We start from the raw sequence: 27,519 nt of genomic DNA on the forward strand, positions 1-27,519 counted from the left end.
GTGTGGATCACCCAGATCACACTCAAACATATCAATCCTGTGATCAAGTTGATGGAGCATCACGTGGAGCAAGTGCTTACCAAGCATGGAGGTCTGCTCAAGTATTAGTCGGCTCCGAGACTCACTGCAATCAAAAGCTCTTCTTCCGAGCTTGCTCACTGTGTGTTTTGCTCAGTCTGACACTTATGAGAGATCACTCCTCCAAGCAGATGGAAGCTATGCTATCAGATGGTTAAATCATTGTCTATTGGACCCTGTCCCCAAACTTCGGGCAGGGACTGTACAGTACAATATCATTGAAGCCCAGAGGCTCCCGAGCCTTTCTCGTTTAGTAGCCACCACGAGCGGTGATACCAGGAGCATGCATTCGCATCATTATCATTAGTATTTCTATCTGCAAAGTAAAAATACGATCATGATGTTGTTCTATGCTGTCTATAGAGCGGGGTATCTAAGTGGAACAGAAATTCCTTCACTGACCGACTACGGACGACCCCTTCGTCGTGAGACAAGCATCGCAACGCAATGTATTTGCAGGGTTGCGGAGCGTGCACACTTGACAGGACCATTCCTGTGCAGGAGATGCAGATGGCGATGGCCGTGATGGTGGTTTCGGTTGCGGCGCTCGTGCTGGCGTGTCTTCTTCATCAGATGAGAGTACCTCGATCGGCTCAGTCCTCGAGCTGTACACCGACTTGCCTGCCGGAGGTTTGGGGCCTTGTGCTGTTGAGCTGGTGCCCGGGAGGGTAGCAATCGAGCAGAAATCTTGCCAATCTTCGTTAGTAGAGTGTATCCTGCCGCCTTGCTTGAGTTCGTGTTGTCGATACAACTGTGATCGGTCAAGTCGCTGCTGCTCAGTTTCTCGACTGGCGATGGTGGATGGCTCTTGCGGATCTTTTTTCTCTTTGACCTTGAGGAAATCGTTATGCTTTGTGTTGCTAGTAGACCGTGAAAGTCCTGAGCTCTCTTTCCTTTCGGCCTCGTCTGCTGACGAGTCATCGAGTCGAATGACAAATCCGCCATCCTTGCTGTCTTCTTCGTCTTCCGCCTCGCTTTCCGACTCCATCAGGTCCTCTTCTTTGAGCTTTTCTGTACCCTCGGAAGTCGGTGTGGAACTTCCAGAGCCCGCTTGTCTATCGTCCCATTCTTCCGGCCAAGAAGCAGTCTGTCCTTCGCCGGCTTCGTTCTGTACTGCTTCAACTTTGACAGCGTTGAGACGCCGTATAGCCGCTTGAGCTCGGAGTTCGCGAGCTGTTGCTGTCTGGGTACGCTTTCGGAAGGTCGAATTGCTGTCTTCTTTGTAGGACGAGTTGAAGGCTGTAGCCTTCGGCAAATGATCGTTGCCATCGAGCCTTGAGCCTTGACCTGGGATCGTGGTCTGCACACGCCTGCCCCCCCTCGTGTTGGGCGCTGTCTGAGCTCCAGTGTGTAGACTTGGTCCTCGGAAGCCTCTCTTGCGAGAAGGGCTTGCAGCCGTACGACGTCGTTTCCTCGACCGGCTTTTGCTCGGCTTGCTCTGGAAGGCACCGCCGCAAGAGTACTCTGGCAGACCTTGCAGCGAGTTCATGCCAGTGCCAGCGACAAAAGCATTGTCCTCCAGACGTTGACCCGCGGACCAGAATCCATCGCCGTAGTAGCCCCGACTTTGAAGCTCGCGGCATTCATTGCGTAGCTCTGTGTCAAGCTTTCCGTGCTGTGAGGGGATGTGATTCATGTACTTGATGTGGGCCAGCTCGTGGCAGAACACCATCAAGACCCATTGTAGAGGTGCGAAGCTTCCGTCTTGACGTCTGAGCACGAGCTCAACGGTTTCGCCATTGTTCCAGTTGCGTCCAGCGAACTCGCGGTTCCATTCGAATTCTTCGAGAGAGTTGATCTGGAAGCCGTGCTTCTTCATGACAGGCTGGACTTGAGCTGCCAGCTGCAGCAGCCTATGTCGTGCCTGCTCGCAGTCCGCATACTGAGGTAGAGCGGTTATATAGTTGATATACCTATTACGAGATGTATCGGGGTGGTTGAGTCGAAGGTGTACCATGATGGTGGCTGCCGAAGCAGCCACGAAGCTCGTTGTCAACCCTCACCGTGAGGCTGAGTTCGTGGCTGATGTGGAGGAGAATCGAGGGTCGTCCCGATGCTGATCAGGTGTCGCATAAAATTATTGCGAATTTAACGACGCGATCTGTTAAGAAGAGTGGCAGACTTGAATCGTAGGACACAATTATTACGTATGTCGACGATGAACTGTATATACAGATGCTTAACGGAGTACGAACTAACTAAGTCTGATGCTTTTATACGTCTTACCCTGTGGATGATTCAGTAGCATCTTGAGGCGAAATATGAGTCTCAAACATAACGAGGCAGTGTAAGAGAGCTTGCAGCGATAGAGCTCAAGCCCTCATCTCCTCTTGGCCCTTATCTTTCCCTGATATGGTGATCAGATGATGATACGAGTCGATACAGGCACAGCCCTCCTACACGATCAACGTTACACAAGATTGCGTTCAGAACACCATATCTCGGCCATTCCTTCATACTGTGTCTTCTTGCTTCAAAAGTGCAAAATAAAATAGTTCGCGGTGCCTACAAGATTTGAACTTGTGCGCTCAGAGAGCATTAGTTATCCAGCGTGATAAACGCCTTGAAACAATTGGTTTTCAAGACTAACCCCTTAACCACTCGGGCAAGACACCTAACATATATGAAGCTGGGTTTTCCGTTGTACTCATATTCTACACTCAATAAAATTATGCCAAAACCGGAAGCTCAGTGGCGTCTTGCAATTGCATCCCGTCTCATGACATTGCTGTCAATTCCATGGCGATTCATTGCTGATGCATAACATGAAAGTAGGATACAATTACATGTAGGGATGATGTCTTCGTTGCTGATGAGCCTCGTCAGGGTGACTCTGTAGGGGGTGCGACGTTGCAGGATTGCCATCGCCGATCGGAGTTCCAGCTGCTGGAGCTGTGGAAGATCCGACTCGGTTCCTCATCCCGTTGGCTATGTTCAGCTCAGCCCGCAAAGCCTCCAGACTAGCTTGCTTAGCGCCTGGAGACTCCTCCCGCTCCCGTACGATCTCCTCCGGACTCTTGCCAGAAGCTTTGGCAGCAGCTTCAGCCTCTTGTAGCTTGCGCTTTGTCAATTTGGCATAGAGCAGACCACAGGCGTTGCAGAGTGTCCGAGGACCCATAGGACCTTTCCGCCACTCTGGAGTTTCTTTGGCTTGGCAACCGAGGCACTCCTGATGGTGTTCGTCCTTGCGCTTCCTGACTCTTTTCATCCCTTTACCAGCAAGACGTCTTCGATCGAGCAGATCGATCTGTTGTTGTTGTTGTCGACTGTCTGGATGACAGAAAGGCGGTAGACCGCCGGATCCATACGGAGGTTGCATCGGTTGGTCATAAGGCGTTCTTGTGCTGCTACCGAAACGTGGCAACTCTGTGGTAGTGCGCTGGTAGTGATGAGGGTGTTGTTGATCTTGGTGGACAGATCGAGGATGCTCGAATGAGGTAGCACGAGAAAGAGCGCGGAACCGAGGCTCGCCCCGTGTCGGATGCATAGCATAAGCACTGGGTATACCAGGAGTGTAGCCACCTTGATCTGTTTCGTAGTTTGTCTCCATCGCCTCGCTATACGAGTCGTATTCGTACTCGGAAGGGCGTGGCTCTTCCAGACTCAACCTTCCCATTGAAGACTGTGCTCTCTCGGCATAGTCGCTTGGCGGCCGCATTGGGTAGCCTGCTTGGCCCGAAGAGAGTGTTGAAGAGGTTGAACTGCGTGGTGCAAATGACGAAGATTCGGGTGCTCTCGACGGATTGTCGTCAGCAGTTATGCCTAGAAGTCTTGCAACGGATTCAGCGCGAGCGTAAGAAAAGCGCGCCATGGTGCTGAGCTCTTCATGAATCTTTCTGCGAAGCAAGTCGGCGGCACCGGGATTACGAAAGATGGATGGCGATGCTGGACATCCGGTATGGAGACCAAGCCGCCGATTGATGTCCTGGACGTAGATGAGGCTTTCAAGCAAGCGATCGATCTCCGAAGTATCAGCAAGGGAGGACCTTCTTGTCGGATGGGGCATAGGATACCTGTGAGGCGACGAGTAGGAACGCGGCCTAGTCGACTCGACAACAGAACGCATAGCCGTCCGACGCAACATTGGCGAGATCGACGGATTTGACGCTGCTGGAACGCTGTGTTGCACAGGTGGAAACGTTGCTATGCTTTCCGGTGGATGTCTGGCAACACTGCGATCCAAGGACCAGCGGCGATCGTTGGAGACCGAAAGTGCTCTAGATCCATCCCTAAACGATGATGAGGACATCGGCGGGTCGTGCAAACGCATGGCATCGCTTCGGTCGATAAGGCTATCCCGGCGACCGGATGGTCTTTCATGCCTGCGATCCATGTCGATGGAGGTGGTGAGAGAAGAGAGGGGAGGCAGCGTGACCTTGGCCTGCCTATGACGATCGTCCATGATTGCGTAAGCGTTCAGAGACGTGAAAAGGAGGACAAGGCAAATGTCGCTATGAGAGGTCTTCCAGCTTGTGAGAAATAAGACGAGAGGTAGCTGTCATTTGAAGAACTTCTGTGACAAGATGTTGGGATTATTTAGCGTGAGAGGAAGTACGAAGCCTGATTGCTATGTGAGCGGACTCATCTGCGCCCGCTCAGAGGATATACAAATGCGGTGTGTAGTTGCGTTCGGCTGAGGTGGTTCTCGCCTCTATATGATTGGTGCGCAGATTGTGTCTGATGAAAAGCGAAACAGAAGCTCGCAAAGCAAATGATCGCTGCTAGGCTCGTCGTGATGGAGACAGGGAGATCCAACGCGAACGACGACGATAACCACTGTCAGCCCGAACCCATGAACGCGAACAACAGAGTATCTTCTGACCTGTTGACCTTCAGTCGGACTGTGCTAATGCAGAAGCTTGGGATGAGATCCGACCTGTTGCGCGAGTGTGTGCTTATCAAGGGATGGCTGTGGTGTTGGCGACAAGCGGAACTCTGGCGTGGAAGGTAGAGTGATTTAGCTGTGGTCGGATATAGTGCGATGGTCGCGAAAAGCTGTACAAGTATATTGACAGCTAGGAGCCCACACGAGGTCAGACCGGTAAAAACTGTATAGCACGAGCTACACCTTGGGGCAGGAGAGCGGATAGGAATGGTCGCCAAAAGCAAGCGAGTTGTGTCGAGGACGGAAAAGTGAGCTTTCAGATGGAGATATTTAGGTATACCGAGTCGCTTGTTGCGAATGGCACAAAGCGCCTAAGATGCGTCCTGACCTGGTCTAACGTTGCTGAGCTGCGGCGGAAAGGTGAGATGGGAGCGACAGGCGAGCAGCGCTTGCAGAGATCTCGGTTTAGTGGTCAGTGAAATGCAGTGACGAGCCAAAACGCTGGTCTCTTTGCCTGCAGAATCAAGATTCCGAGGCTAAGGGGGCCCACTGTTTAGGAGAGGAACAGAGGTGGTTAGATCAAGGGTTCTGCGGAAGCGACGCTTGGGTAGCGACCGGTCTGGGCATAGACGGAAGCAAGAAGGTCGGAACGTGGGTGATGGTGAGACGCGAGGAAGTGTAATCCGGAAAGATGACAAGCAAGTTGATGGGAGCGAGATAGAAGGAGCGTAGTGCTGGATTGGTGCACGAGACCGGAAAGGAAGGAGAAGAGCGGCATGAAGAGGTTTAGTCGACACGATATCCGAATCAGCACAGATGGGCTCGGTCCTGCAGGATGCATCTAGGTGCAGAAGGCCGATCGACAGTCAGCATACAGCACACTCAGTCGGTCTGTTGCTTGTTTCGGACCAGATGATCTGAGTCGATAGATCAAGTGTGAAGACCAGCAGGACTAGGAGATAGGATGCCGGTCGTCCACATGTCAAGCGCGCTTACTGCCCAGAAAACAAAGGTCTTCTTTTGGCATCATTGTTGACAAATAAGCCGGCAGGAGGAGGCAAACAATACTTGGACGGGCTCGGTCACTTGAGCGGCATTGCACAGAGCAGCTTTTCAACGGAAACCATCTCTGGGCATGGCTTTCCATGCCTCACACCAAGTCAAGGCCGCACGCTAGGAAGGGGACCGCGATCCACGTCTCGATCCCAGCTTCGCCCATGCCCGGCTTGCCAGGCCAGCATCTGGACGCTGCCTCAGACCTATGTTATGTAAACGCTGGGAATACAGACGTTTCGAATGGAGGGGATGCAACAAAGGTTCATATGGGGTCGCAGCAACGCATCTGGCTGAGTGTAGAAGTGCGACAACACGTGACGCATATTTCATCCTCACCTGCACAAGCCAAAGCGGAGCGACAAAAACAGTGGCCGAACAAACCGCATGATTACTTAGCAACCAGATCGTGGGATCAAAGATCTCAAGTCTTGTAGAACCTGTTGCTGCTGCTGAGACCGCCGCTGAGTTGGATGAAGGTATGCTTCTTGGGCGGGGCGGGCCTTGATCTGCTCAAACCCAGCTTCGGTGCCACAAATTTCTCTCAGTCGGAGCGTCAAATGCGAACAAAAGAGAAGGTTACCACTTTGGGCTTGTTGTGTCCTCTATCCAGCGACTCACTTCGCAAGGGTTGCACAGCGGCTTGGGCTGTTTTTAGGTTGACATGGATTGCACAAGGGTGCAGCCTCGTCGAGCGGAGTCGGAAACTTGTTTGCAGAACGATGGATTCTCATCTCTAGGCAACAACCGGATCTGCACAAAGTATGCTATATCTCGTCACTGTGTGCTGCCTCACCTCTTCCCTCACAACAAGTATCCCGACGGAATTGCATACCTACTCAGACCAATCTCCCGACTTGATTCGATTGAGAGGTCGACTGGTTTGCATCAGCTTCACGAAGGTACAGCCGCGAATAGCGAAGAGCGAAGAGGATGCCTCTTGCACGAGATGGAACAGATCTTAGCGAACCAGCGCTGTGTCAGCCCATGCTCGCGTAACTCGAGCTCTGCTCGTCTCGTTTTGGCTTGTCCGAACTGGTATTCTTGATCAGCTCGCTTTGAAGAACATTGCAGCACTCCAAAGTTCGAGCTATGTGTGCTATGTTTCTCTGGCTTTCTTGCCGATAGCCCCTTGCCAAGTATCGACAGCGACCTGGCTGTACATCCTACGAACACGAGAGACTTGGATCGCCAGCCGTCCAAGTCAAGATGGCCCCTTCTGTCAAGGTCGCATTCAGAGGAACGGCGCAATGGACGATCCTCACATGGACAATGCCAACGTCTGCAGGCTTTCCGTGTGTCGGGTGCACAACAAGAATCGTTTCCGGTAGGCGAGCTCGGCGCATGAGGAATCAGTAAAAGAACAACAGTTGAACGCCGTTCCTTCGGTCCTTCAGCCCGGGAAGAACTTTTGGCGAGCTCAATTCCAGAGAGCGTTCGATTCGCTTGTTCAGTTTTGGTATGAAGCTCGCTTAGGTCTCTTCCTTACCACCCTCTCTTGCACAAGCGAAGTGGCGAGATTGCGGAGAGTAGATGCTGGTACCCTGCTTGCAGGTTCACACCAGGTGTATAGCCGTGTGAAAAGAACAAGGTTACGTGATGCGATCCATCCGTGACGTCCGCCACGTCCAGCATGATCTTCAAGGACAGAGGCGCTGCTGTATGGCATTTCCTCTACCCTCGCCGAGCTTATGTTGCCCGAACAGCCGAGCACCAGGACGCCACTTTCAAATCAGAGCATCGTGCAGACTCGGAAGGACCACAGGAGTAGAGCTGCCACCAGCATCCACAGCGGATCGTGTCGAGCAGGCCTGTGTGTTCACGACGAAAATGTCGGAGTCTGACAATCCACGAGAAGGTCTGAGATGAATGCCCTCGATCTTTGGCTCACTTCGAGACAACGAATAATGTTTCCCGCTCAGAGCTTAAGCTGAACTATCGTCAAGGTGGTCCATCAGCATTCAACAAGAAGAGGGAAGGAATGTGTTCCCACGCCTCCAACGTCGGACAAGAAGCTTCCTACGACCGAAAAGGCGCTCTTCAGTGCGGACCGACCGAAACGGAAAGCAGCAGGCAAAAAGCAGAACCCGACTTTGGCTTGGGATCGCATCTCACTGATCTCTATGTGCCACGAAGCACTGGAGTCGCAAAAGCTCGAAAGAAGGCACAAGACAGCAATTCGGTGAGCGATGAGATGCAACTGTATGCAAAGCCACGCGATCATCCTTTTTCGAAGCTAGTGTCAGATGCACACAGATTTGAGATATATGAGATCGACTTCTGCTCGAGAAGAGGCGTTCCCATGCAGGGGCTTGAGTAAAAGTATGTCACTTCTACTTCGATCTCACATACTTGGCCAACTCCACTCATTCGGATATGCACCCCTTAGGCCCGAACCAACTTGCCCCAATAGGCATTGGCATACCGGTTATCAAACATCCAACATAGTTTCCCTGTTACATTTCACCCTTATCATCCTTGTATCATACATGTGTACACAGAATGCTGGAGGACATATATACATCCGAATCATCCTGTACTTTAGTTCATGATCATTATCACAATCGATACTTGTGATCAACGCTATTTGTCACACACCCTCACAACAACTTGGCCTCGGCTGGAGAGTAGAAAACCGGACAACTGGGCAAACTAGATCAGGAAGGTCCCTCGCCTTCCTCATTTGCCCAGTTTGTCTCTGCAAGGGTCCGATGTGCTGCATTACCACTCACATACCCTTTCAAACGCAATTGATCCATGACGGGACCCGTCAAGTCGAGAGGCCAACCTCACGTTGCAGATTGGAGCTTCAGGGAGCCGCCATCCCGTCTGGACTCAAACGCACCAAACGTAACTAAAAATGTATATACATAACACGAAAAACAAAGCGGATTGCGGGTAAAGACCAGCGAGGTCCAGGCTGATAATAGTACACCTGGCTTTGGTGAAGATGATGTTTGTGAATAGAGGAGCAGAGAAGCATTGAAGTTTGAAGACATTTGGTCCTGATAACTGGTGATTGGGGAGAGTCCAAGTATGATGTCACTACTATTTTTAGAGCAGAAACATATATACTTGATTGACTAATGAATGTGGTGAGAACCTAGTGTTCTCAGCTTGATATACAGCTTGCATGTAAACTGTCCCACAATTTTACATGTCACCACACATCACTCTAATGCTCAATAGCCATAAGTTGTATTGCCACACTGTCTGATATCATCTGAAAGCTCTGCTTCTTCTCTCCAAGACTGTGTAATTGATATTGACATTGCCTGAGAAAATTGTGCTTTGAAAAAGAGCCAAGAATTTTTTTATTGTGGGACAGTTTATGGAGCATGCTGCCAAATAGCAACACCACTCCATTCCTGACCTTATGGGCTGTCAACTACAATGAAACTTGCAATGTAACTTGGTGGGAGCCTTCATATACATTGAAAGTAGTAACATGGAAAGTTTCAGCTCAATCAGATGATTGTGAGTGATCCAGTGGCCCTTCCAGTCTGACACCATCATATCTATACCATCATGCCAAAAACCACCCCAGAGAAGCACCAATCTAAACTCTTTCACCTCCAAAATGGGGAATCTACCCATTCAGTTGCCAAGCAACTTGGTATGAGCAAGTCTACTGTGAATCACATCAGCAAAAGTGCCTCAGCTGATGTTCCAAAGTCAAAGGGGGGCCAGCCAATAAAACTCCAGCCCTGTCATGTTTGCTTCCTGGACCACTATTTTGAGCTCAATTGCACCTCCACTGTCAGGAAAGCATGTCAAGCACTGCAGGAGACATTCCAAGTCAAAGCTTGCCCAACCACAGTAAGGAAAGCACTTCATTATTGTTGTTACAAAGTACAGAGGTTGGTGAAAAAACCAAAGCTACTCAAGTGACATTACAAAGCCTGTCACAAATTTGCTAATGGGCACAAGGACATGACTGTTGAGGATTGGAAGAAGGTGGTATGGTCTGATGAGACAAAGATCAACTCCTTTGGACCAGATGGTAAGCAGTTCTGTTGGATTAAGAATGCCGGCTTCAACAGTAATTTTGTGCCTTCAGCATGCATATACTGATATCATTTTTCAGCAAGACAATGACCCTAAACACATGTCCAAGAAGAGTAAAATGTGGTTGACAAGCAATAACATTAAGGTTATGGAATGGCTGGCACAGTTGCCTGACTTAAACCCAATCAAACACCTCTGGCACCATCTCAAAATGCAACTCTCAAAGTATAGTACAATTGCAAAGTCCAGGGATGAACTGCTCAAGAGATGTGAGGCTGAATGGGCAGTGATCACTCCAGAGACATGTAGGAACCTAATAGAGAGTATGCCACACTGCATTGAGGCTGTTCTGAAGGCAAAAGGAGGGAATACAAAGTACTAAGGTGTTGTTGAGGAGCACTCCATAAACTGTCCCACAATAAAAAAATTCTTGGCTCTTTTTCAAAGCACAATTTTCTCAGGCAATGTCAATATCAATTACACAGTCTTGGAGAGAAGAAGCAGAGCTTTCAGATGATATCAGACAGTGTGGCAATATAACTTATGGCTATTGAGCATTAGAGTGATGTATGGTGACATGTAAAATTGTGTGACAGTTTACACACAAGCTGTATATACATTTGTGAGGCTCATACCTACTGTGGGAGTATGCTATTTCATGACCTAGCTTGACAATGAGTGGGACTGTGTTGTATCTGATCTCTTGTCAGATTGGCTCTGCTTGATCCATGATCAGATCTGCTTTCCTGATTATGTTCTAGATTGATCTTGCCTGATCCTTCGTCACTTCGACTTCCTGCTGAATCGTTATCTTTAGCAAGAAGCGGAATGATGTTGTGAAGAGCCGAGCGGAGAAGCGGAACAATTCGATTGTTGAGTCCAGCCCAGACGCGCACGCCTTTTTTTTTTTTTTTTTTTTTTTTTTTTCCTTTTTTTTTTATGACAATCACGTGATGCACTCTTTCCGAACAGGAAGGAGCAATTTTGTTCGTTGTAGCCATTTTGTTTGTTGTAGCCATTTTGTTCGTTGTAGCCATTTCGATGCTCTTTTCTATCATCTGCAGCCGACGAATGCTCTGGCAGACCGATACACATCGATGTGGCTTTGCATCAGTCGAGAGACCTTCCGTCGTACCTATTGTATGATCCATCAAATCTCAGCAAGCGTTGTTCTTCTGGAAGCTTGCTCGGCCCCGCTTTCAGCCTTGATCCGATCGCAAATGTTAGGGTCCGAGAAGCGCGCCGTATACAGTGAAGCATCTCGCTTAGACACTGCACTGCCTTAAACGCCGACGGCGCACAGCGTTGTCCTCGCTTCTGTCCTCTCGCTTTGGCGGCGTCCAAGCGAGCCCCTGCGCCAAGCGAATTCTGCACGAGCTGGTGAACCGCCCATCTCTTCACTTTGTCGCTTTGTCTTGCTCGAATCCGATCGGGCGATGCAGTTGCGATGCAGTTGCGATGCAGTTACGATGCTTGCGAGATATCTACACTGACAGCAAGCTTGCCGCCATCTTCAACAGGATGTTGTCGTAAAATCATCGGTCTCGACTCTCAAGGGATTATGGTAATCGACTAAGCCGTCACACCATGAAATAAAAAGGAACAAAGTTGGTGACCTAAAAATACAATTATCATCATCATAATGACACATGATAGCATTGAAGCAACTTTCGCAGCGCTTCCCTCGTCGCTATCTTCGAGCGAGGTCGATCAATGGCTGACCGTCCGCTTTCATCCGCCGTTGACGCTCGATGATCTCTTCTTTCCTCCTCGCTTCATTCATGCGCACAGCATTGCGGTCCATCAGGCTGAGATCGTGAAGAGCCCCAGTGGGAGGTGCGACAGCTGCATGACCGCGGAGAGCCTCTTTGGCATCGCTGATGGCCTTGTCGGCGAGCAGGCTTCCTTTAGCGAATGGACCAGCGAAAGCATTGCTGTCGATCAGCGGTGTGGGAGGTGATGGACCCGTCGCGCCACTGGTCCCCGCCTCCGTCGACAACGCTGCGGGTCGACCATTTGGACGTCTTGAAGTATTCTTTCTCGAAAGACCGCCGCTTGCAAGTACACCGGGTTGACCTGCTTCGTGACTGGTAGGAGGCGAGTCAATCTGGAACAGGACTGCCTTCTCCTGACGCAAGATGTAAGTGCGTGCGTTGAGAATAGCCCTGACCCAGTCGCGGTGGGCCGCAGGGTCAGTCAGGCAAAAGTAGTGGATATAGTCCTGATCCGGCTTCTCAAACATGGTGATGGGATCCTGAGAGCGAAGTGCAAATCCGTTGGCCTTGGGCATCTTGAATGCAGAGCTGTCGACCAAGTACACATCGAAGGTGGAAATCTGACAGACAGACATCTCGTCCTTGCCCTTTTCGTTCTTGGCATGGTACAGAGCATGGTCGCGGAGTTCGAGCCACCGTTTGCTCCACTTCTTCTTGCGATCCTGCACGTAGACGTATCCTGCAAGCGCTGGCGAGCTTGACGGCAAGGAGCGAATGGACAGATAGGTCGACAGCTCTGTGCGCTTGATGAGGAAGAAATCGGTCTGAGGATGCGCCCGTACATTGACCACATCGGTGATCACCTCGTACTCGCGCAGAGGACGCTCGGCGCCGAGCTGGGACGAGCAGTCGAACACAACCCAACCGCCCTTGCTGTCGTCCATCGGCAATCTCTCTCGCTCGATCACCTCAAGCGCAAGATCGCGTGCACGTGCTGAGACGGGTACCTCGACAACAGTAAAGCGCTGTCTCGACAGGATGAAAATCTTGTGAGGTTGACGTGGCTCGGCTGGAACTGTGCTGCTGTCGTTCGAGTTAGACAGGTTACCAGGATGGTTTGACGCTGCTCGCGACATCTGGCTACCGTGTCCCTCGCTTGGAGCAGCAGCGGCGTCTACCGAGGGTCGTCCGTGATTTATTGCAGCTTGCGATAAGGCAGCAAAAGTCTGTGTGTGGGCGCTGTGAGGCGAGCTCGAAGCCTGTGAGTCTTTGGAAGCTGTGCTCGGTCTTGGCATGTCGGGCATGGGAGGCGCGGCAGCAGTATTGATGGTCAGTGGAGCCTGATTGCGAGAGATGGATCTCGATCGCAGTCGCTGAAGCATGCTCGGGTGCTGAGTTATGGCGACAGCAGGTGCAGCAGCGCCAGCTCCACCAGGAGACGCCACAGGGAATGCGTGAGCTTTCGAGCCTGCACGAAGGCGAGCTCCGGGAGGTTCGACGCCATCGGCGATGCGCGGTGATGTGCTGATGTGCCCTATAGGTTCACCTTGGTTAAAAGAAGGCGAAATCGGCGACGAGCCGGCCCGCTTTACTTGAGCCGTAGCTGCGTTTAGGGCAGCGGTGGCTGATGTCGCCAGCGCTTGAGCTTGTGCCAAAGCAGCAGGGCTTGGATTGGCCTGAGCATGTGCCATGGCTTTCTGTGCTGCCACCACCGTCGCCATAGCATTGGATGGCAGTTCTGGCATCTTGGCCACGCTGGGAAGTGTCGGGCTGATCGGAGAAGGACCATGAGGCACCGCTTGGGCCATGGCTTTGGCTCGTAAAGCGGCTTCCGAGGGTGTTCTTGCTCGCATGCCCGGATGGACGTATCGATCAGCTGGCGTTGCACGCACTGACTTGGAACGCGATGCAGCGGCAGCATCTGGCTGTTTCTTTCTGTCCAAGGCACGACTGACATCCTGCCTTGCAACAGTCTGAGACCGCTGCATGACAGCGGCGTTGGGCGTTTGTGCACGTTCGCGTCGGCCTTGCACCTTGGCCAGCCTTTGGGCCAGGTCGCTCGGATTCACAACAGCGTCGCTCGACTGACTCTGACCGGCGTGACGAGCTTGACTCCCTGTCAAGAGTGTTGCGCCGGAACTTCCCTTACCTTCGAGAGCTTGAGCGGCTAGAGCAAAGTGTCGCTTTCGCTCTTGTGCGCGAAGAACCTTCTGCAGAGCTCTGGGATCATCAACCAGCAGACCGAGCGGTCGATCGTCTGATGAATCCGAGTTGTCGACCTCTTCGGCCTGAGCGTGAGACGTCGGCGTAGATGCGCCACGAGCGGGAACGGTGGGCATCTTGGAACCGTGAGCAACGCGCGAGGCAGCCGCCTGCTCGCTATCCTCATAGGGCTCGTCGAAGTCGTTATCCGTCATTACCTCGGCCACCTCATCATCTTCAGACTCCTCGTCAAGATCATCGTCCGAGTTGTCTGCGTCATTGCGGCCTGAGGCAGGTTGCTTGCCGCCTCCTCCGCCTCCTGCACCTCCGAACCCACCACCACCACCAGCTCCTCCGCCTCCATCGCTGGAACCATAATCATCCGTGTCGCTTTCATCCGAGTCACCGTCGCCTCCACCGCCACCGCTCCCGCCTGTGACGAGTCGGTTCGAATTGCCGGTCGACGCTCCTGCTGCTATTAAAATGGCCTTGGCGGGCAGGAGCTCGGCGGCAAGGATGTCGAAGGCGTCTGTACTCTGTTCGGCTACCCATTGCAGTCCGAAATCCGACCAGGAGTTGTAGCGTGGGAAGCGATCTCCTTGCTTGCGGATCCGCCGAGCTTTGTGCGACTTTGCCTGGCGACGTTCGACGAGTGGTGGAAGATCAAGTGAAGCATCTAGTACTGTATCGATAGGCGCAGAACTATCCGACAAGGCTGAAACCAGATCAACGTTGGTCTCGGTAACTGTTGCCAACTTCTCCTCTGTGCCGACCATGTCCTGCTGCGGTGAGGGACCTGCTGTAGTAACCCGAGCTTCTGTTTCCGCGGCATCTAATGCGCTCGCTTCTCGTTTCTGGTGATACCTGAACACGTCAGCGGGCACGTCTTTGCGAAGCTTGTCCAGGTTGGTGTTGGAGGAAGACTGGCGCAAATGGCGAAGGTTCTTGGGAGGTGGGACAAACTCGTTGTGGCGAGATCGTGAGCGAATCATGGCGGCAGGTCCGTCTAGAGGTGTCGAAGGCAATGACTTGTCTCTGGAAGTCCTGTTGGAGTCGAGACGTGGACTTTGAGACATTGGGGGAGGGTGCGGAGTCGAAGACCTTTCGATGCGAGTGGTTGACGATGTAGCAAAATACGGAGGAGTCGGTGCAAGGCGACTGGGGGCAAAATCGTGACTGAAGGCGTCGTGAGCTGCGGACAAGTACGGCGATGACATGCCCGCCGCACTGACGCTAGTGCCGATGTAGTTCTCGGGCCAGACGTTGTTGCGAGCTTGCGCCAGGATCTGTTGTGTGGTGAGCGGACCAGTGGCGCCATTGGATGAAGCAAAGTTTGGCGCAGACACCGGCGTTTGCGGGGATTGGCCTGGCAGCTGTGCTGCTGATGCAAAGGTGGTCACAGAAGCGGTCCTGATCGTGAGTCCCGCAGTGTCGTGGCCATCCAGCGGTTGACTCGTAATGCTGGGGACGGGCGGCGATCTCAACGCCTGAGGCGTTGCTGGCGGAGGGAAGGGGAGTTCCGTCCTGTTGAAGAAGGCGGGGCCAGCTGAGCTTGGCGTCGAGGGCGATGCGGACTGACTACTCAGGTTGGAGAAGCTCTTCTTCCTCAGCGAAGGGAGGCCATTGAGGAGGAGTCGCTTGGATATAGAAGTAGCTGAAGATTTGGTCGGCACAGACAAGTTCTGGGGAGCCGCTCCTTGCGCTGAAAGTTGAGACTTGCTCGACTGCTTTGATTGTCTCCCGCCAGCTTCGGGCGTCACCTCTTTCGCCACAAGAGGCGCGGCAATGGGCTCTTTGTTGATCGCAACGCTGTTCTTGCGACTTGCAGAGAAGCTTTTTCTCCCTTTTGAGAACGACTTGCGTCCAGTTGCCTTGGTCGAGATGGCGGATTCGCCGTCCGATTCGGAACCAGAACTCCATCTACTGTTGCCAGCGGGTAACTCGTTGCTCTCCGCCCCTGCGACAGCGGTGGCAATCTCGAAGGGAACGAAGACGGGCGTCTGATCGTTCTGCTGTGTTTCGCCCGAGGCATCACGAATGGCGAAGGAGGGAGGGGCGGGGACCATACTCTGCTTGCGGGAACGTGTAAGAACGGGGCCATGGGCAGCTTCTGCGCTATACTTGGGATCAATGGACAGCTGTGGCGGTGCGTGCTTTGCCTCGGTTGTCTGACCAGGCCCAAAGATGGAGATGTTGAAACTTGGAACTCCTGAAGGTGCAGGTGTTGGCATTGTGACAAGAGCGGCTTTGTCACGTGCCTCAGCCGATGATGATGCTGCGTACTGTGAGCTCGCCGCTGCCAACGTGGACGCCTGGTGCACGGTTGATTCGGCTGCCGGATAAAGATCGCTTTCTTGCTCGTCGGATTCGGAATCAACGTCTTGCAAGAGCGATGATGTGGGAGCCTTCTGGGAGTCCTGGCGCTGAAGGAAGCCCATCATAGTCTGTAGACTCAAACCCTCGCTGGACGGCTTCGTCTCCAAGTCGGCAAACTCGAATGCGGCCGCAGGTTCGGATCCAGTGCTTTCGCGAGTCTCGGCGGTGCTTCTCAGGGAGTTGACGTGACTGCTCAAAGCAGACAGCTGCGAATCTTGCGACTCGCTCGCCTTCCGGTCGAAAACGGGTTCGGTCTCTTGAGGTGCTGAAGGCGTCGTTTCGGGCTCTGTCCATGTCGAGACTGCGCAAATCATTCGGAGAGCGGCAGATGCATGGGCACTGCCGAGCAGCAAGTTGCTGCTCGGCTTGGAAGCTGTGTCGTCTTTGACCTCGCCGTCGTCCTCGGGGTCGAAATCGTAGAAAGCAGTGCGAAGAGGCTCGGAGTAGTCGGAGTCGCTTCTATGCTGACGGCGATCGGAGCCGGAAACGGAGCTAGAGCCAGTTCCGGATTCAGCGGACGTGGGAGTCTTACCCGGAGACGGAGCCCATGTGCTGGAGCGGTTCGAGTGTGGCGCAGAAAGGGGCGAGTGAGAATTGATGGTGGCAGTCAGAGAGCGCCTGCGACGGCCGCTCGCGGAGCCGGGAAGCGTATCGGAGTTGCTAGTAGCCGGTGAAGAGGTAAGAACAAGAGGCGTAGGTGGCGCTTTCCTTCTGCTTAGGGAGGCGGATGTGGAACGATGCTCCGAACAGAAGCCTGGTCCTTTCGCGGCCAAGAGGGACAGAGCAGGCGAGGCTGTTGCCGATGAGTTGAATGCTGCCGATGAGTTGGTTGCTGCCGAGTCTGTGGTTCGGTATTCGCTAGCTGACATGTCAAAGTGATGGTCAGCAACTGTTGACATGGCGGTGTAGAGCGGTTTGTCAAAGTCCTGGTCGGAATCCTTTGGATCAAGTTGCATCTCGGCGGGGCCTGAAGGCCATGCTGATGAGGCTGTTGTGGATTCAAAGTATTGGCTGGCTTGATACTCTGGCGTCGAGGCGATCTGTGCCAAAAACTGTTTCGCCGAAAGCCCTGTCTGTTGCTCGCCATGGGCAAGTGAAGAAAGATCGGGAGAGCATGCTCGTGCGTCGACAAAGGCGGGTCCGCTTGGCATGACTGGGATTGCGGAGCGCATCTGGGGCGTGTTACTGCGAGAGGATTGCTCGGATGCAGGAGCAGGTATTGGCGAGGTGAAGGTTTCGAAAAGACCTTCGCTTGGCCTGCGACCAGGAAAGCGACGAATGCCTGGTGGACCACCAGAAGACACGAGAAGGAGTTGCTTTGGACCTTGTGGCAGTGGCGCATTTGCTGCTTGACTGTCTCGAGAAGAAGAGGCACTCGAGCCGAGCTGAGGCGACCTGGATCGCATGAGAGCCCTTGTTTGGCTAGCCTGCATTAGCGTCTCATTTGACAAGGCTGAAGTAGCAGAGGGTGCGGCAGGCGAAGAGGAGAGTGCGATACCTGCAAGACCCAAGCCAATGAGGAGAGCATTGCGGTCGGCACTGATGGTTGGAGTGGCATTCCATGAGGGCGTCGCTTGATAGGCTGGAATACAAGATTCAGCAGGAGCAGCGACTTGACGTTTACGAAGCAGATTGAGTTGCTTGGGTCGCCAAGGATGTGAAGCGCCATTCGGCGTAAGTGGTGTCAAGGGAGCGCCGTGTTCGTGTGGATCGAGTTCGGATGACTGCGAATGGGCATGGCTGCTGGACAGGCTGTGATCTGTTTCTGCGCTGTTGACATCGCTGACGGCTGGACTGTAGTAGTCTATGGAGCTGTCGGTAGAGCCTTGCTTGGAGGGGCGTATGCTATGCAACAGCGAGAGGGATGAAGTGGAAGATGGGTTGGATGCTAACCAGTTGACCGACTCGATGGAGTTGGAGGAAGAGAGCAGCTGTGCGGTGGAGCTGGAGGAATCAGCAGAGTCGACCTGCAGTGAAGCTTTGAGCGAAGGGAGTGAAGGGCGAGCTAGACGCTCGGCTTGAATACGAGAGCGTGGTGGTGGTTGTGGGAAAAGAGTATCAAAGAGGTCGTCTTCTCTGCGATAAGAAGCTCTAGAACGGGATGACTGCGCAAGATCGTATGATTCGAAAGATGGCTGCGGAACGCCCCGACTGTGTCGGCGTGCCTGTATCGAGGTCGACATGCCCGCGCGTCAAACTAGGTGTTTCCTGATGTGATCGTTCGAATCGAGACGCATGAGCTGGTTGCTTGTGAATGTGACTCTATCAAAGAGAGATGCGAGATGCTGACATCGAACGTCGGATCGTCCGAAGTTATCAGACAGGGTGTTGAAATGACAGAGTGTTGAAATAACAAGGTGTTGAAATGACAAGTTGTTGAAATAAAACAAGGTGTTGAAATAACAAGGTGAGAAGGCGTTGCTGCTGTTCGGATGTGCCGAGAAGCTGTCTCGATTCTTGGTCAACGCTTGAACAGCTGAGAGGAGTGGGATCGGATCCTTCCGTTGTTTGACTTGCTCGAGAGATGGTGACAGAGATGGACCGAGAGTGCAGATAGAGCGACGCAACCGAACAAGGGCAAGCTGGATCACGGGAAGCGGAACAAGACGGTAAAACAGAAGCTGCGATGGGGGCCGAAAAATGGATGCAGAAGAAGAAGCCGGATACGAAGGTCGAAGGGGACAAAGGTCGAAGGAGACAAATGTCGAAGGAGACAAAGGTCGAAAGGGACAAAGGCCGAGAGAGCAAAGAGGAGCAAAGAGGAGCAAAGAGGAGCAAAGAGCGTAAGGAAAAGCCTCGTCGACGGTCAAGACGATGGTAGCTCTGAACGAAAGAGAAGCTTCGGAAGCTCTTAGGAGCAGTGTCGGATCGGTGCAGTCACAAAATCTCCAACGGCAAAAGGTACGGTAAGGGGTAAATCAATGCAGGACGAGATGAAGTATTTGCAGCGACTTTAGCAGCGAATTTGAAGCGTGCCTTGGTGCGGACCCTTGAAGATCATCAACTCCCTCAACCTTGTTGCTGCTGATCTTCTGACACTCTCTCACAGACAGTCGGTCGCTAAAATTGTTTGCAATCATAGCTGAAGTCCTCAGCTCCTCCCAGCATAGCCTGTGTAGCGCGTTAGACACAGACGATCGGAAATCTAATGAAACAGTATGAAAAAGCAAGCAAGGCTCTGAGCAAGGACGAGTGTAGGCCTCGGCCAAGACGATCTCGAGCATCGCGAGGCTAACCCTAACCGCTCACACAAAAACAAGGCGGACACTGCCGTTACCGAGTTTGCCAACGAAACAGCTGCAACAATATCCGCAGCGACAGCGACAAAGGAAGACTTTTTTTACTGGCAATACAACAGGAAAGGAAGAGCCGCCACGCCAGCGACGACAGCACAGCAACCAAGCAGAGGAGTATGCATGCAGCAAACACGCAGCTCTCATGCACACTTCTGCAGCCACTGCTGCGGTGCGCAGATCTCAGTTCAGAGGGAAAGAAGCAAAGAAAAGAAGCAAAGAAAAGAAGAAAATCACGGCTGCAGCTACTGTAAGATCAAAGTTCAAAAACAGTCAGCATTCCAAGAGAAAGTAATTTCCTCCTGGTTCGACGCTGATGGAGAGGAGGTACAGTAACATCAAAACAGGTGTCTCACAGAACCCTACTGTGGCTTGGAAAGGACGAAGGACACAGGCCAAGTGCTACCCTTTTCCTTTTTGTGACCTTCTCTTTTGCAGTGACATTGAATTTAAATTCTTATTGTTCCTTTTTTTTTTTTTCTTTTTTTTTTTCTTTTTTTTTCTTTTTTTTTCCTTTTTTGTCTCCTTCTTGATTTTAAATCTGTGGTTTCGAAATTTGGTTCGTATCGTATCACACCAAGGATCCTAACCCCTCCATCGGATGACTTCCGACTTGCTTGGTAGCGAAGCAGCTGGGCATACTACTTGTGGAGCACCGGCTGTACAAATCTCTGCCAAGTTTGCCTCGATGTAAATCTGGCTGACACCAACCGAAACTTGCCTCTTAGGCCGAGCCCAAGTCTGCCAGGCGACCCCGCACACGACCCCTATGTCTTGCATTCTTCGCTGAGCTGTCCTGTGCGCTATGCTCTCGCTCCTGCTTATGACGGCCTCGTAATCCCGTCACTCACGCGTCGCAGCCATGCTTCTTTACAGCCGCGGTCGGGGCTGGTCTGTGCTAGCACCTTACTGCCTCAAGCTAGTTTTAGGTCCAAGCGCTAACTAGCACTGACCACGCAATCGAGCCCTACATATCCTGACTCCATGAACGGAGTGACCATGCTCTTCTTGCTCAGGCTGGCGCGCGTCATGTTCAGTTGGCGATGGAGACGAGATCAAGACAGATATCATCGTGGTATTAGTGCGGGTGTCATTTTCATAACAGAGAACATCCCCGCTTACTCGAGTTCTCCCTCGTCTTTGTCTTCATCTTCCTCTTAAGCTTCGAGGTCATAATCGTCGTCGCTGCCAAACTCCTCGTCATCCTTGTCCTCTTCCTCCGCCACATCGATCTCGTCGCCATTCAGCAGGCCTTCGAGGTCTTCCAGATCTAGTCCCTTCTCCTGAGCATCTTTGAGTGCCCGTTCCAGTGCTTTGAGTTCTTCATCTTCAGCCTCCATGTCCACCTCGTCGTCTTCACTCTCTTGCTCGTCCCGCAGACCAGCGGCATCCTCTTCATCATCACTGCCTAGGACATCAGCCTCGTCTTCTTCATCCGCATTGCCTGCCACGCCCACTGCAGCCAAGCACGTGAGTCGAGTGCCCTTGGTGTCAAATTGAGCATTGCTCTCCACCGACACCATCTTTTCGGTGTACTCTGCCAGCGTGTGCTCGTCCGAAGAAAGCTGATTGATCATGGGGCTGAGATCGAAGGTGCGGATAAATCCATCCGATGAGATGGTGACGGCGAGGTACGATTTGGCCGCATCCTGGGCCTTTTGCTTGCCCTTGCTGGAAGGAGATGGTATCGAGACTGGCAATACAGCGACCGATCGTACTCGGTTCTTGTGTCCCACCAGCCTGCCCACTTCAACAAGCGGTGTCAATTCCTCCCTCTCATCTGCCTCTTGATCATCTTCACTTTCCGCATCCGACTCCTCTGCTTCGGCGTGCTTGCCCTCCTTCACCTTACCTGCTGTTGTGCCATTTGCCTTCTGTGCAACCTTTGCATCAAGATCAAAGACCTTGACAGTGCCTTCTTCCAAACCAGCAAAGAAAAGCTCGCGCTCCTGGCCTGATGCATCTTTGGCGCGGAAGAAGCAGACATCGCCAATGCGTCGCTTCTCTTCGAGCTCGGCAATCTTGGTCATGTCGGTCCTAAACATCATCGCTTGTCTGTAGGCAAGCACGACAAAGCGCGAGCCAGTTGTGTCCCATCGAACCAGATCCGCCTCGATACCGATTCGAGTCGAAGCAGCTGCTTGTCCTCGCATCAAATCCCACATGCGGATTGTGCGGTCGCTTCCCACACTCAATGCCAATCGACCCGTGGGATGCGGTGATGCGCTATTGATGCGTCCGATGTGACCCTTGAGCGTCCTGACAAGTGCCCAATCTCGTGTGCGATAGAGGTTGATATTCGAGTCAGCGCTGGTGGTCAAAAGGTAGGTACGAGATGCAAAGACGAGAGAAGTAATGGTGCCTTGGTGCCCTGTGAGCTGACCGACTTCTCGCTGCTTTCGCAAATCCCACAGCTTGACGATCTCATCAGTGCCACCCGTAGCGAGCCACTTTGAGTCTGCACCTGCTGTAGCGACAGTGCGAATAGATGAGATGTGTGCTGGAAAGGTGAAGATGGGTCTGAGTGAAACATTGAAAGAGGACGAAGCGGATCTGGAAGAAGAGGCCTCCGCAGCATCGCTGCCGCTCTCCGTGCTTGCCTGCACTGTCGCCTCGAGTCCGTATAAAAGTCGCTCGTACGACCCGGCGACGATCTTGAAAGTACAAGTCGGCTGCGGTGGCTTGACCAAGATAGTCGATGGTTGGGCCGCACCTTTAGAAGAAGCACCTTTGCCCTTCTGTTGCTCAGCCTGCCTCTTGCGCATTTGCTTTTCAGCAGCTTCTTCGGCACATCGAGCTGCGACAGCGGCCTCCTTCTCTTTGATAGCAGCAGCCTTCTTTGCCTGGATGAACTCGTGCTTTGTCTTGGGTTTGGGCTCGTCTTTGGGTCGTGTGCGTTGCGGTACTGGCTTCTTGACGGGTTTTGCTGATTCTTGCTGCTGATCGGATCGTTGCTTCTTTGCTGATTTGCGATAGACGGTAGCCGAAGGCCCGCCGCCGTTTCCGGCAGGCTTCGAGCCGCTCGGACCGTCGTTAGATCGAGCTCGTTTCTGTCCCGCCATGATGAGCACTTTGTATGTGGTGATGGAGAGTTGTCTCCAAGTTTCGCACGGTTGGACAGTGTCTTGTTCTGAAATCCTCTGAGCTTTTCCGCGTGTCTGTAACGAAAATTTCCAGATTTTCAGTTGAAGATGCGTCGGCATCTCAAGTAAGATGCACATGTTACGGCCGAGACATTGAGACACGGGAGGCTCACGTAAGCGAGAAGTACAATGAGGTACGTAATTGTTGTCATGGTGACAGCACAGTGGCACCCGGTATCATAGCAACACAGGAGTACAAATGAAGAGACACATCCTGCCTCGAATAGGACCAGAGCAGTGAATGGAGTATATATATGTGTTTGTCATTCAGTCTCACATCATGAAAACTAAGCATTACATAGAACATACGGCTGTGGTAAAGGGAGTCTGATCGTGACCCCGATAACGCCGTATATTAATTGTTATCTTCATTTGATTAAGAGTCTGAAGAAGCTATCACCGAGCTAACCGAAACTCGCCGACAACCATGGTAGAAGACACCGAAACGAGGACCAAAGGAGGCAGAAAAGGCAAGAACACCCAGGTTCGGGTCGATAATAATGCCACGAGCGAGAACGAGCCGGAGGCCATCAATGATGAAGCCGACGAAGACACCGATTCCGACTCCGACTTTGATGATGGTGACAAGCGATATAACTTTCGCACCCTAGCAAAGCTCCTCGAACCCGTGCCAAAGCTCACGTCACGAAACTATCATAGCTGGAGCGCCCACGTGAAATCTTTCCTCCGATCCGTGCCTCATGCGATGAAACATCTCGAGGGAACGTACGACAAGAAACACCCGAAATGGAGCCGCTCCCTCGACGATGCTTTAATCAACGCCCTGCGTGGAACAATCGACACTACCGGAGAACACAATGTAAATTACCTCGTTCTAGATGTAATCAAGGAGTACCTTACTTTCAACCAAGTGTGGAGAAAGATCGAAAACGGTCTCACGAATGAAGCCACCAAGACGTCTCACAGACTTGCGCTTATCTCGCAACTCAACGATACAAAGATGTTTAACTCGGACGCCAGAAAGCTAATTCAAGAGATCCGGTCCATACAAACCGAAAGCAGCCTCCTCGGCAAACCATTCGCCGATGATACATTGTTCTCGGCTCTGCAGAAATGCACGATCCGGCATCCGGTGTACAAGGAGACGGTTGCCACCGTCCATCAAATCGATTTCAACGCCCTTGCCACCGCACTAAGCATCCGGCAGACCGCTGTCGAGAGCGTCCCCGCACAAAGGATCGACCCTTGACAAGCCAGTGCTAGAACCGCCGGCAACGACGATCAAAACGAACGGGCCGGAGAGACCGAAGCCGAAGCCGACAACAGCCACGCGAGCTCGAGGAACGCAAGCAAGTCACGCCGAATCCGATGCTGGGTCTGCAAGCGACCGGGACATGGTATCAGTCAATGCGACGCCTTGGTTACCATTCCCAAGGACTCCCCCCTCGCTGAATCTAAATAGGAAGCGTGGTGCTCCCTCACCCTCCCAATGAAATGGCAGGACCCCTCGAACACAAAAGAAACAGCTCATTGGATCTTGGACTCGGGGGCGAGTTACCATATGGTGAACGACTACAGCATGCTCATCCACCCGAGAACTTGCCGAAAGCGGATAATTACCGCCGGAAGCGAGGTCTTGGAAGCGGCAGCTATAGGAGATGCAAGCATATCAACAGATTACGGGGAAATCTCTCTGCAAAATGTATTGTATGTAAAGCACCTTAATGTTAACCTTCTGTCAACAAATTCATTAATGGATGAAGGAGCACGAGTGATATTGGACACAACCGGCGGCCAAATTTTTCTAACAAACGGCATGACACTTAAGATTGCAAAGAATCGCGAGCGAGGACTTCTGGAGTTCCGAGGCGACACATGGCAAGAAAGCGCGATGGCCACATCAGCACCATTGTTTGAAGGTGTTGATGAGGAGTTCGAGCATATTGAGAATGAGCCGAAAGTTTCAAAACAACAACTATGGCATGAGCGTCTCGGGCACCCAGGAAGAGATAAAGCTAAGGCGATCACAACCAAGTTAAAGGATAAGCATACCATGAAATTGGATCCAAACACCGCTCTGACGTGTGAGCAGTGCGTACGATCCAAGAGCACAAGCGCTCGGATGGGGAAAGGTAGCGGCGAAAGAGCCGTAGGGCCCCTGGATCTTATCCACGTCGATCTAATAATAGACTCGTCCCACGTGACGGAGTACACATGCACGTTGGTGCTGGTCGACGATCATAGCAAGTATGTGTATGCACAGCCATTGACACGAAAGAGTCATGCCTTTATGCAACTCAAAAGGATTGTTTTGTTCCTGGAGACACAGACGGATCCGAAGCTAAAAGCGATCCGATCCGATCAAGGAACGGAATGGAAAAGCAATGATGCATTAGAATGGTCGTTAGAAAAGGGCATAGAGTGGCAAACCACCGTAGGGTACAACAGCAAACAAAATGGACGGGTAGAAAGAATGAACAGGACCCTTGGAGAGAAGATGAGAACGTTGCTAATGCAGAGGAGACTACCGAAGAAGTTCTGGCCATACGCGATCAGAGCTGCGGCGTTCAAAATAAACCTCACTCCGAGCGTTGATAATGAATTCCCTTATCAAGCGATGTTTGGCAAGTCGCCGGAACGAGCTTTAAAGCTCCTACGAGTGTTTGGTTGTCTGGCATGGGTAAACGTACCCAAAGTTAAACGGGACAACAAGAAACTGGACCAGCGAGCCGTCGCATCCATTTTCTTAGGGTACAGTCTAGAAAGGAAGGGCTGGCTCTTCTACAGCCCGGACTACAATCCGAACATCTTCTGGAGCAACTCAGCAAAATTCATGGAATCAAAGTGCTGGTCAGACAGAACAGAGTGGCGACCGGTTGACACAAAGGCACCCCCAATGATGATGACAGAGGAAAATTTCGAAGATCTAGGATACAATAAAGAAAATATATTCGACGAAACAGATGAAGAGCCACTATGAGAATACATGGATATGGAGACAGATTCGGAAGAAAGATTAAGCGAAGGAACAGCGGAGGTGATGGAACAAGGACCAATCGCCGAAACTCAAATTGACAGCAAATTCTATGGACTCGTAGCGACGCGACCGGAATGGAGAAAGAACCTGGACCCAACCATACATGAAGCAATGAGTGGAAAGGACAGAAAACACTGGGAGGAGGCCATGCGAAAGGAGCTGGATGGATTGGAGGCGATGGGCACATGGGAGATAGTCGACCTCCCAAAGGGTGCAAATACTGTCGACACACGTTGGGTACTCAAGATCAAAACCGATGCAAACCTCGTGCCGACAAAGTTCAAAGCCCGGCTCGTGGCACGAGGTTTCACTCAACGCGAGGGCATCGACTATACAGAGGTCTTCGCACCAGTAGCACCCATCCAATCCATTCGAGGGGTGATCACTGTCGCAGCAGTACGAGATTGGGAAATGGATTCTATCGACGTAAAGCAAGCGTACCTGAACTCCACTATACACCATGATGTATACCTCAAGCCCCCAGTAGGAATCGAAATGCCACCCGGAAAAGTGTTGAAGGTAGTGAAAGGACTGTACGGTCTGAAACAATCGGGCCGAGAATGGAACATTGAGTTAGACTCACATCTCCGGACGATCGGATTCCATTGCATGCCGAGCGCACCATGCCTATACTCAAGAGGGACAGGCGACAAGATCACGATCATCACAGCATACGTGGACGACATGCTAATAACATCACCCAGTCGTGATGAAGTAGATCGCGCAAAGCGAGAGATCATGGACAAATGGGAGACGCAAGACAATGGAAGGGTCAAAGAGTTTCTGGGTATCAAGATCACACGTGATAGAAGACGGAGGAGGATATCTCTGGGTCTAACGGCATACATCAAGGAAATGGTGAACAAATGGTTAGGAGGAGCAAACGAGAAATCTTGGGTACCCATGCTGAGTGTAGCGAACGTTGCCGGAGGCGAGCGATGTGAACCTCAGCGAGCAAAGAAGTATCAAGAATTGGTCGGCCAACTATTATGGGTCTCCAACACAGCCCGACCAGATATTGCCTTTGCCGTCGGCGTATTGGCGCGATATATGTCGATCCCGATCGACAGTGCATGGAAGGCAGCCATCCACGTGGTAAAGTACCTGAACCAAACGAACGAATATCAGTTGCACCTAGGAGGGGAGACAAACGAGCACTCGGATACACCGGTAACGATGTATACCGACGCAAACTGGGCATCCGACCCCACAAATGGACGAAGAAGCACCTCGGGGTCGATAACATATGTATATGGGTGTCCAGTGAGTTGGAAATCACACGTTCAGAAGTGTGTGGCATTGTCGGCAGTCGAAGCAGAGTTTGTCGCCGCTTCCGAAGCGGTACGAGAAACCTTATTCTTCTCATATTTGCTCCGGGATTTGGAGACCACGGACGTTCGGCCCGTACTATACACAGATAGCCAGGGGTGCATACAGGTGAGTAAAGATCCAGCCAAACATTGGAAGTTAAAGCACATCGACACACGGTATCATTTCGTTCGCGATCACGTACAAGAGGGCGATGTGGAAATCAAATATGTCGGAACGGCAAACAACGTTGCAGATGTCTTGACAAAACCCTTACAGGGTCTTAACACCTCACGATTGGCTAGGATGATAGGACTGGAGATCCCGCCGAAGGGGGGAGTTGAAGATGCATCGGCATCTCAAGTAAGATGCACATGTTACGGCCGAGACATTGAGACACGGGAGGCTCACGTAAGCGAGAAGTACAATGAGGTACGTAATTGTTGTCATGGTGACAGCACAGTGGCACCCGGTATCATAGCAACACAGGAGTACAAATGAAGAGACACATCCTGCCTCG

General features: G+C 52.0%; 8 protein-coding genes and 1 non-coding gene across 9 annotated transcripts; 4 read left to right on the forward strand and 5 right to left on the reverse strand.

Annotated features, from left to right (window-relative positions):
* Positions 1-472: 472 nt before the first annotated feature.
* On the reverse strand, positions 473-2,035 carry UHO2_04616 (uncharacterized protein; the record flags this gene model as incomplete). Its single annotated transcript, XM_041554432.1, has 1 exon — positions 473-2,035. One exon carries the CDS (start codon positions 2,033-2,035, stop codon positions 473-475), a length of 1,563 nt encoding a protein of 520 aa, XP_041410366.1.
* Positions 2,036-2,577: 542 nt separating this feature from the next.
* On the reverse strand, positions 2,578-2,693 carry tRNA-Ser(TGA). The gene has a single exon. It is a non-coding gene; the product is annotated as a tRNA-Ser (tRNA).
* A 167-nt stretch (positions 2,694-2,860) lies between these two features.
* On the reverse strand, positions 2,861-4,480 carry UHO2_04617 (uncharacterized protein; the record flags this gene model as incomplete). Its single annotated transcript, XM_041554433.1, has 1 exon — positions 2,861-4,480. One exon carries the CDS (start codon positions 4,478-4,480, stop codon positions 2,861-2,863), a length of 1,620 nt encoding a protein of 539 aa, XP_041410367.1.
* A 1,568-nt stretch (positions 4,481-6,048) lies between these two features.
* On the forward strand, positions 6,049-8,276 carry UHO2_04618 (uncharacterized protein; the record flags this gene model as incomplete). Its single annotated transcript, XM_041554434.1, has 7 exons — positions 6,049-6,326; positions 6,480-6,534; positions 6,642-6,984; positions 7,106-7,236; positions 7,354-7,495; positions 7,607-7,723; positions 7,879-8,276. 7 exons carry the CDS (start codon positions 6,049-6,051, stop codon positions 8,274-8,276), a joined length of 1,464 nt encoding a protein of 487 aa, XP_041410368.1.
* A 3,378-nt stretch (positions 8,277-11,654) lies between these two features.
* UHO2_04619 (uncharacterized protein) lies at positions 11,655-18,440 on the reverse strand (the record flags this gene model as incomplete). The annotated part of the gene is made up of 1 exon (XM_041554435.1): positions 11,655-18,440. The coding sequence occupies one exon, from the start codon at positions 18,438-18,440 to the stop codon at positions 11,655-11,657; it is 6,786 nt and encodes a 2,261-aa protein (XP_041410369.1).
* A 2,267-nt stretch (positions 18,441-20,707) lies between these two features.
* On the reverse strand, positions 20,708-22,612 carry UHO2_04620 (uncharacterized protein; the record flags this gene model as incomplete). The annotated part of the gene is made up of 1 exon (XM_041554436.1): positions 20,708-22,612. One exon carries the CDS (start codon positions 22,610-22,612, stop codon positions 20,708-20,710), a length of 1,905 nt encoding a protein of 634 aa, XP_041410370.1.
* A 508-nt stretch (positions 22,613-23,120) lies between these two features.
* On the forward strand, positions 23,121-23,903 carry UHO2_04621 (uncharacterized protein; the record flags this gene model as incomplete). Its single annotated transcript, XM_041554437.1, has 1 exon — positions 23,121-23,903. One exon carries the CDS (start codon positions 23,121-23,123, stop codon positions 23,901-23,903), a length of 783 nt encoding a protein of 260 aa, XP_041410371.1.
* Positions 23,904-24,143: 240 nt separating this feature from the next.
* On the forward strand, positions 24,144-25,634 carry UHO2_04622 (uncharacterized protein; the record flags this gene model as incomplete). The annotated part of the gene is made up of 1 exon (XM_041554438.1): positions 24,144-25,634. The coding sequence occupies one exon, from the start codon at positions 24,144-24,146 to the stop codon at positions 25,632-25,634; it is 1,491 nt and encodes a 496-aa protein (XP_041410372.1).
* Positions 25,635-25,694: 60 nt separating this feature from the next.
* On the forward strand, positions 25,695-27,500 carry UHO2_04623 (uncharacterized protein; the record flags this gene model as incomplete). The annotated part of the gene is made up of 1 exon (XM_041554439.1): positions 25,695-27,500. One exon carries the CDS (start codon positions 25,695-25,697, stop codon positions 27,498-27,500), a length of 1,806 nt encoding a protein of 601 aa, XP_041410373.1.
* Positions 27,501-27,519: the final 19 nt, after the last annotated feature.

Source organism: Ustilago hordei (genome assembly GCF_900519145.1).
Source record: "Ustilago hordei strain Uho2 genome assembly, contig: UHO2_contig_10, whole genome shotgun sequence".
NCBI lineage: Eukaryota > Fungi > Basidiomycota > Ustilaginomycetes > Ustilaginales > Ustilaginaceae > Ustilago > Ustilago hordei.